Source organism: Lonchura striata, chromosome 16 (genome assembly GCF_046129695.1).
Source record: "Lonchura striata isolate bLonStr1 chromosome 16, bLonStr1.mat, whole genome shotgun sequence".
In the NCBI taxonomy this organism is placed as follows: domain Eukaryota; kingdom Metazoa; phylum Chordata; class Aves; order Passeriformes; family Estrildidae; genus Lonchura; species Lonchura striata.
The window spans coordinates 7,728,248-7,737,876 of NC_134618.1; the positions used below are offsets into that span (position 1 = coordinate 7,728,248).

At 42.5% G+C, this 9,629-nt stretch overlaps 1 protein-coding gene across 1 annotated transcript; it reads right to left on the reverse strand.

The window, feature by feature from the left end:
* Nucleotides 1–1,215: 1,215 nt before the first annotated feature.
* On the reverse strand, nucleotides 1,216–9,418 carry DEXI (Dexi homolog). The gene is made up of 2 exons (XM_021538016.3): nucleotides 8,672–9,418; nucleotides 1,216–1,870 (listed from the first exon to the last, which is right to left on the reverse strand). The coding sequence occupies exon 1, from the start codon at nucleotides 9,199–9,201 to the stop codon at nucleotides 8,920–8,922; it is 282 nt and encodes a 93-aa protein (XP_021393691.1). The 5' UTR covers nucleotides 9,202–9,418; the 3' UTR covers nucleotides 1,216–1,870; nucleotides 8,672–8,919.
* Nucleotides 9,419–9,629: the final 211 nt, after the last annotated feature.

Genomic DNA, 9,629 nt, shown 5'->3' on the forward strand with positions numbered 1-9,629 from the left:
ATGAAGCCGAGCTGTTCTGAGGAATCGGAAATCTTGGTCTAAGATTCAGAATCTCCAAAGTGACAGACTCAGGGAAATTTATGTTGTTTTATTGTGCACTGTGTGGCACAAACCCACTGCAGAGAATGTATTACAAACTCCTAGGTACTGCAGTAAGTAACAATAGTGACAAACTGAACCATGTTCTTAAAAAGGCATATGTGGGACTCTGAAAAACTAGTGAAGCCATCTCTGTGAACACTATGAATTAATAATTATAGGGGCAGCAGGAATGCCCCCTGCAGTAGCAAAATTCAGCCTTTACTGAGTTATTACCAAATGGGCACATGAACACATGCTTGACAAGTTTGTAAACTTGGTTATTCTTTCTATAGGCACCTAAATGGGGATTTGTCTTCCATAAATGTATCCTTATGTGTGTTAGAATATTGTGCCCTAAGTGACTTCATTCCTGAATTATTGTCCAGGGATTGTGTGGAACAAAACACTTGTCAGTGTTAAAAGGTCCTGAACTGCACCTGATGAAACCTATCTTGGAGAAATGCTGCTTGGTTCAATGTCAGTTCTTCCCCTCTTGCAGAAGCAGCTGAAAATTGCACATGGAGCACAGAATTTTGGGAACTGGGAGCTAATTTCTACTGCCTAGGAGCTAAAATGTGCTATTTGAATGCAACACAGTGGGAGTATCAGGATACACAAGTTTGTCATTGTTCCATGGGGGATCTAAGCCATCACCCTCTTGTTCCCTCATACTGGCTAAAAAGAGACTCCTGACACCATCTGTCTGCAGTGGGGAGCCCACACTGGAGCAGATGGCCAACACAGACTGCAGAGGCCAGACATCATGCAGAGAGTGTCAGCAGAATTGTTTACAATTCTGCTTTATCCAAAATGTTCTTGATACATTAACTCGATTTAAAAATTGCACAGTTACATAAATCAGACTTTTCTAAAAAGTATAATGACAATTAAAAAAACCCAGTCTAATGTCTGCCCTAATAACATGTGAGTTACTCCCCCCTCCCTCCATCAGTGCCTGATGTTTCACTTCAGATCTGATTTTTTAAGTAGCTGTTCATGAGAAGGATTTCCTACCTGCTGGACATCTCAGCAATCTGGAACTACTTGCAGGTACCTGCAGGAAATTCCTTGAAAGTATATTTCAGCTATTTTCTTTTCAAACTGAAAAATAACAACTCCAACACAACTGCTTAATTTTTCATGGAAAAGATCAGTCTTTATTGTATTGCTTTCACATCTGTACATATAGGAATGTGAGCTTAAACAATCTGCAAAGTTTCCTGTGTTAAATAATGATTCCACCTGACTTATATAAAATTCACTCTCTGATCTATTTCAAAACTCTCATTTTAAATAAAATATCTTACTAGCACAGTTCTTGCCATTATACTCCCTGAACAGAACCTCCTTCAGTCACTCCTGCATATTTTCCCCTGAGAAAGCACTGCTTTTAAACTACTGGCTGGTAGAATTTTCAACATGTGATTGTAAAACTGGCTTAAGCTATATGTAGAGTGTGTCCATTTGGGTGACATGGTATTCATTCAAAAGTTTATCAAATCTGGGTAACATCTTGATTTTTCTGTTACAATGGAACATAGTTTATCTTATTTTTTTATATAGTCCATCCCAGAATTACCTATGGAAGCCCAGCATGGTGCATGAATCACTGCAGTAAGTGCACACACAAGAGGCAAAGACCATGAAGAGAAGTCACAACTGACAAGGTCTGATGACAACTCTTCTTGTTCTCTTGTCCTTATTTTCATCTCTACATTTCAGAGTACAGTTTCTTCCCTGGACTTGATCCATTAGCCTGGTCAAAATCCATTTCAGGTGTTTAATGAATCTGTTTAAAAGAAAACACAAACACAGAGTAACCCTCCATGCCTAAAATTAACAGAAAAGTCACTGAGTATGTGACATACAGAACCATGTTGTTGACTTATTAGAAAAAAATTTAAAAATCAAACCCTTTTGTGCCTATGGGTAATAATTCTTTGATAAGTAAAGACCTGCACATATCAGAAAAATCAATGTCACAGTTTCTGTTAATGTCAGAGCACACCAGTCCTTAGGAATTTTAACAGAGCCATGAAGATACCAGTGTGAGGGGTGTGACAGTAAGCTGTGAACCACAGTGCATCACATTAATTACTAGGAAATGTTCTTAAGAGTAAAAACAACTGTGACATACAGTGGGATAACCTATTTTACCCAGATTTGATACCATTAGACCTATTAATTAAAACTGATGTTTGAACTGGGTACATTATCTTGACTAGATACCATTCATTAGAGTGTTTCTATTGTTTGGATCATCATGTTAATTAAGTATTGCCTACATTTGCTTTAGTCTCTGATTTTGGTCATTTTCTCTTCTACTTCAGAGTCACATTGTTCCAACTCTTGGATCCTCAGAGCTAAATAACATTTTGGAGTAAGTTCTTGGTCTTACTGCCAAGAATAAATTACTGTTATATTGTTTTACCCCAGTTTATCTAATTTGCCTTGACTGAGTCAAAGTATCCCACTGCTGTTAGGAGGTGATTGTTTGCAATCATCAGGGGCTGAGAAGATTCCTTTAAATAGAACCAGAACTGTGGATTACGAAGGTGCTGGGCACTAGTGACAGCATTCATCTGCTCTTGTGATTTTACAGTGGCTAATTAGTGTAGTGTAGAATGGTGCAGCTCTGAGAGGGGATGACTGGGCATCAGTCTGTGTTGAGGTGGAGTTGAGGTACAGAAGACCACCCCTGGCTGCCTGCAGTTCAGGACATTTCTGCGTTGTGTGCAGAAAGTCTCTGGATGGACAGCTCCCATCTCCTTCACATTTCTGGGTCTGAATGAAGAAAGAAATCTGATGTCACATGTTCTGCATGATCTTGGACAAACACAGCAATGGTGTCACTAACACCAGCATTACAGGAGGCCAAAGGCAAACAGGTTGACACAAGACTGGGGGAAATGTTCTTTTATGGATTGAAAGCAGATGAAAGATTGGAAGCAAAGAATAAAACTTGGGAGGAAAGAATTCAGTAACAGAGTATACCAGGGACCAATTTTTATTCATCACCATTACTGACTCAAAGATGAGGATGAATAGAGAAATCTTCAAGACTGCAGAAAACAAGCTCTTTCAAGTATTCAGATGTACTGATAGGAATGAAATCCAGAGGGATTTCATAACACAGAGTGGGCAAAGGGTGGTGGGTTTGGAAAACATTTGCTAAAGGGCTGGGCAGCAACGTGCCATCCAACATCCTGCATTCTGCCTTGGAAAGAGCAGAGAGGAGCCTGCAGATTTTGGTCAGGGACATGAGCTCTCCCAGATATGGATCACAGGGCTGTGAGATCGTGGTCTGACTCATCACAACACTTCCCATGTTCCTGTGTGCCACTTACTGCAGATACTAGGTCAGAAACAAGAAGCACTTTTGTGTCCAGTGAGGCATTTCTGTCAAACGTCTGTCAGCTGCTAACAGAAGACATCTGCTCAAAATCCTTCCTCTTAAAATGAGGACATGAAAAGGGGGAGCAGTAGCTCTACCAGGTTACTCATTTCATGTTTATCTAATTGCTTTCCAAGTGGAACTAAAAACTGATCTACAGCAGACAGTTCAGTGTGCTTGTTAGTATTCTGCACTCTAGACCAGATTCTAGGCTGACTTAAAAATAGCCCAGCAAAATGTATTGGGCCTCCAAAGCAAAGGTAAAGCTGTCTAATGGTAGTTCCAAACACTGCTGAAGGGCTGCTAGTCCAAGACTGTAATTTGTTGTGGCAGATATTAAATGGGGTGTAAATTATACAATTGGCCAGGATATTCAATCCTGCCTTTCTAAATTTCAGATTAGAAATCTGCCCCTCAAATTTCATGAGAACCTATTTTTTAACAGAAAACTTCAAAAATTTCAGAAAACTGGAAAATTAAGATGTAGGAAATATTTTTAAATATTTTTTAAATCTCAGAACTAGAACTTTCAATAGGCTTGAACATACCTGCAAGCACTGCATGTATGTAAGTATGGCTGTAGTATGACTAGCATTCACAGCTCAGTCACAATATCTTTGTTAATTCTGCCTTTGAAGTTACTGTTCCTTACAATGCAGGCTAGAGCAAAGGACTCGGTGTGACTGTTTCACATGCTGACACTGTCTGCTTTCTGTTTCCTCACTTTCTGCAGCAGTGTTTCAGCTCTTGTGGCCTATTTGTGTTCCACTGCCTGAGCAACCCTTGAGTCTTTCTTTCTGGCCCTGCAAAAGAGTATTTAGCCCTAAGTCTGTGAACTGACCTGGAGTTTCCTCAGCAATCCATCACTCAGTGCATATCATCACTTTCCATTACATCACTATTTCCCATACATGGCTCCTATCTGTCTTTGCCCTTTTCATCCCATATATTAGACACATGCTTGTGTCTTCAGAGAGCATTATTCAAACTATTCAGCTATTTTTTCTTTCCTAATCTGTAGCCAAAGTAATAAAATTCAAATGTGAAAAGAAAGACAGTCAGACAGTTTCCCTGAGCAACTTGGAAAGATTTAGCACCTTGTGCATATTTAATCCTTTGGGATAGTTGTACTCCTTATAAGATAGGATCATTATGAGGGACAAATGCAAAGAGTTAGAGACTAAATGTCCCTAAACAAATTATTCTTTTCTTCTATTTTAGGATTTATAGTTATTAGCTGAATTATAGTGTCACTTTGTCCCTCCTCCAGAGGAAACAAACATGAAGAATTAAATTGGATTTGTTTCTTAATTCTTTTGACAGCTTAAAAGTGGTAATTGGCTATTGCCACCTATTGAAGCATATTTATTACAGAAAGCTTAATTTTTATAGGAAAGAACCACATACTGTTAAAAAAAATATTATTCAAAATTACTTTAACACATGCAACAGTCAGGCTTAAACTATTTCTATCAAAAATGAAACGTCTCTCTAATTTCTGTGCCTCATTTTAATTCACCTTATTAACAGCAACATTCAGAAAACTTTTTGAAAAATCTGCTTGCTCTCTTGACATTATATAAATAAACACATTTAGTAAAAATCACTTAGAACTGTCCATGGCTGTGCTAATGAGTCTGTATGGACAGCTGAACAATTAACCATGATTTTGTCTTCCTTCCATCTAAAATGGAATTCCTGTTAAGTATGCATTTCTTTAAAGCAGAGCTGTCAGGTGAGTGAACACTGGACTTCTATTGATTTTAGTAACAGCTAAAAATTCAAGACATGGTTCTAAAAATCATAGCAATTGCTCTTAATCCTGTTGCTACTGTAACTCATAAAACAGTCAATTGATCTGTATCATGGAGTCAACAAATCACCTTGGCGACCTCTACCAAAAGGGAGATCATAGTGAAAAACAGCAAGGTAAATTAAGTATCAAATTACTCTGGTCATTATTTTTATTATTTAAAGTCTGAAAATTAAGAAGTCAGGAAGTAGATTCTGATAAATTTAAATGTATACTGACAGTGCTAGTGGCATCATTCTTCTGATCTGTCCTTTGCAGGACATCTCTGCTTCAGAACAGAGGCACAGGGGTGGCTGTCTCATAGACACTGAGCCTGCAGTTCTAATTGGCACTAAATTGATGAGCTGGGGAGTTAAGCTTTTTATTATTATTATTCAGAATTTAGCTGCTGGCATTCATTTGAGGTGCTGAGTCACAGGTTTTTGAGTGCTGGATTCTGCTCACTGAAGACACTTATCATAATTCATCTCATGAAAAAATAGAGGTAAAGCATGTACTGCAACATTACATAAATTCAGTATTTCTTATTCCATTTTCATTATTGATTACTTTTGCCCATTTTCTTTCTGATAGGAGTACTTTCTGATGAGTCACATCTGATTTTATGAAGTATAAGAATAGTCATATGACCTTATTCCAGGGGGCTTCAAATGTAATAAATAATTTGGCACACTCACATGAAAAAGTAGATGACACAAACAAGCTCAGTTCTGTTCAGTTTACAGAGACTAATTTCTTCATTTGAGTAGGCCAGGAAACATTTTTCGGCTGCCTGCTTATCTGTCTGCCTTCAACCTCTGCCACCAATTTTGCTCAGAAACTTGAACATAATTTTGCTTCTATTGAGTTTATTCAAGTGCGAGGTTTGCTGCCAGAGAGCACAGAGCTGTTCTGATTCATGTGTTCTTTTATTTTTACATCTGAATTAGCCTTTCCACATGCTGCAGAAGGGCCTCCTGGGATTTGCCCCCTCTGTTTTCCTGTCACACGTCACTCACGCAGGGTGCGAGGCACTGCTCTCCCAGGCACAGAGGACGCTGCAAGGTTTCAGCTCAGGATAATCACTAATTCAGCTCTTTGGTTGTTCTCAGAAATCACTGGTGAGTCACATGAAGAACCCTGCTCTTTAATGCAAAGAGTAGGCCTATGTATTTTTCATCACTGCTGGCAAAACAGACCCATTCTTCCTGCAGTGCCTGTGAATCCTCAGCACTTCTAGGTGTAAGGGAACAGGGCAGGTAGGAAACCTTCCCAGGCCAGGAGGGCAGGGGTTAACACTCACACCGGGTCACTGCAGGCAGGGCACCACAAGAATCTAAATCTTCCCTTTCAGGGCCTTAGTGCTGCTCCCAAAGCAGAACACAGCTCCAAATTAGGGCCCTCTTCTGCCTGCTTTGCTGCTACAGAACTGGTGAGGAGGAATGGCACAGAACAGTGAAGAAACCTGTAACAGGATATTAACTCAAATCCCTCGTCATGGTGGTAATGCTGTGTCTGCCTGGTAGCTAAATAATTATGCAATTTGTGGCCTGGTTGCTATGTCTGTAAGTATAATTAAATATATAAATAGATTGAACACAGTACATTTTTTGCTGTCTAAGAATTGATCTAACTTTTGGGATTTGTGATTCTCAGTGGAAACCACCATCTATCTTGACAGCTTCCAAATGAAAGATCAAGGCTGGAGCTGGTACCTGGGCAGAACTCCATTAGCTCTTGGTGGGTATAAATGGAGCCTGACTTCTGAGCTTTGAGAAAACCTCTGCATTTTGATTTCTGCATATGGATGATTTTATAGTTAGAACATCAAGAACTTTCCAGAGCTGCTTATCTTATTAATAAGAAGAAAAATTTTAAGAAGCTAAATAACCTACACTGAAGTGAATGTGCTCATGTCAAATTATATATTCATATAGTAGAAAAACCCACTGAGGAAAATTGTGTCTGATGTTCTTCTTAGGTCTTCCTGAAAACTAGACAGAACTCATCAAGACAAATTCTAGATAAAAAAAATGTGACTCAAAAAAAGTATTTTTAATCCCTCTACTAAATGGCATTGGAGCACTATGACTTGGAGTTTAGGGAAAGGTATTTGGGGGAAGAAAATTGATATGGTTTTTAGTACCAAAGATTTTGCTTGAATTACCATTAATTTTTAGGAATTTCTTTCCTGGAATACAGAACACGTGTATTATTTGTCCAGCTGAAAAAGGAGACAACCACAAAAGTAGTCAATGGTGTTTTGTGGGGAGGATTTTTCTGCTCCACACTTTCTATTCTAGCAGAAGTGATTCTAATCCAGTTGCTTGGGATGGACTACCAAATGTTGGCATAGACACTGCCATTTGAAGTGACTATATGCAGTGAGATTTCTTCAGTAGCAACAAAATCTGTTCATTCCCTCGTTAGACTCCCACATGCCTTTGGCCAAGCCTTGTTCAGCTGTGTTTGTGCAATCAATGTTACTCCAACACCATAAATGTCCAATTTTTCCTTCTAAATGATTGACCAAAATCAGCTGATATTGCTTTACATAGAATCTGGCTAGAAATGTTCAGGAGATAATTTTAACCTGTATGAAGGACAGAACTACAGGAAAGGTTTGTTTGGGTTTGTTAAATTAGAAGACTGCTTAAAATAGTTTAATATTAAGTGGTATTTGTGTCGTGTGGTCACTAAGTTTATACTTGTAACCTTATAACTGCATTTCCTATTTCCATAATTTCAAACAGAAAAATAAAGATATCCTGAACTGCTTTGCAGATTTATAGACAATATTTTGCTAAAAAAATCTGCTGGCAGATTTGCTAACACATTTTAATTTAAACTGTGAATGTTTTCATTAACATACATTTGGCACAGAAAGTCCTAGCTAGAAATAGTGATTTTTCTTCCCAAATGCATTTCAGTGTTTTAAAATGCTAAATCCTTACATTTCCAGAGTTTTAGAATAAAAATTAAAAAAAAAAAAAAAAAACCCACAAAAAAAAAGTAAACCCTCGTGCTACAATTAAATTGGTGAGCTGGGTAGTTTGTCATCATCCAACAGACTGGTTTTAAAGGGCAGCAAATTAAGATGTATTTCTGGCTCGAGGAAGGTCTCCGAATTGTAATAAGTATTAGCCGGGATGCTCGTTTCGATTCAGGGCTGCTTTCAGGACCGGATCAGCAAAGTTGCTGCCCGGCTGTACAGGCAGCCCGGCGCAGCACAGCTGCAGCGGCTCGCAGGACGAGTCGCAGGGGAGAGGGTCGCTGTCCCCGCCGCGCAGGGGACACGGAGCGGGGGAAGCTCCGGGGCGGCCCCGGCCCCTTGCCCGCGCCGGGAGCTGCGGCGGAGCGTGTCCCCGGCGCCGTGCCCGGCCGGACGGCAAGGAATTACTTACTTCCCCGGCGAGCCCTCTGCTGCGTCTCCGCGGGCCTGCCCGGCGGCAGCGGCTCCCGGCTGCCCCTCTGGCCCCTGCAGCGGCGCGGCGGGTGTCACTTGAAGGGAAGATGTTGTGCAGAAGGAGCCGCGAAGCAGCGAGGGCAGCCCGGGGCGGCGGTCCCCAAGCTGCGGCCATGAGGGCTCGCCGGGCCCCTGCCCCGGGCCAGGCGGCGGCGGAGCTCAGTCGCTTTGGAGCGCCCTGGGGCGTCACTCCAAGTACCCGTCAAAGACATCCAGCTCGCTGTCCGTCTCGTAGAGCACGGAGCCGGGGTCGGAGAGCATCCCCAGATCCACCAGAGCCTGGTCCATATCCTCGGGCAGGAAAACGATGCCCACATTGAGGACGATGTACTCCATCAGGAAGGCATAGTACAGGATCAGCACATTGACAAAGAACAAGCCCACGTAAAACATATAGGGCAGCACCAGCAGCGCATGGAAGGCCCAGGACTCCACCGAATCCAGACGTGCGGAGACCGCGGCGGTCATGCAGCCGCGGGGGCTGCGGGGGCAGCGGGCACCGACCCGCCCGGCTGGCGCGGGGGGCCGGACGGCAGCGGCGGAGCTGGGAGCGGGGCTCGGCTGTACGCCGCAGCCCCGTGGCAGCAACGGGCAGAATCGCTGAGGAGCCGGATCCGGAGTCCGGGAAGAAGCGAGCCCCGCAGGGGCGCGGAGCGGCCGGCTCGGTCCCTTCAGTCCCCGGAGGAAGAGGGGCCCGGCGAGCGGGCGGGCGGCCAGCGCGCGTTCAGCGGCGCTGCCGCAGCCCCGCCGCCGGCAGGAGGCTGCTCAGCGGCATCTCCAGCCCGGCTACTGCAGTCCCGCCGCGGCTCCCTCCTCCTCCTGCCGCCCGCAAACTTTGCGGAAGGAGCCCGCAGGCGCGTTGGGAGGCCGGCTTGGAGCACCTGCCAGCGAGCCCG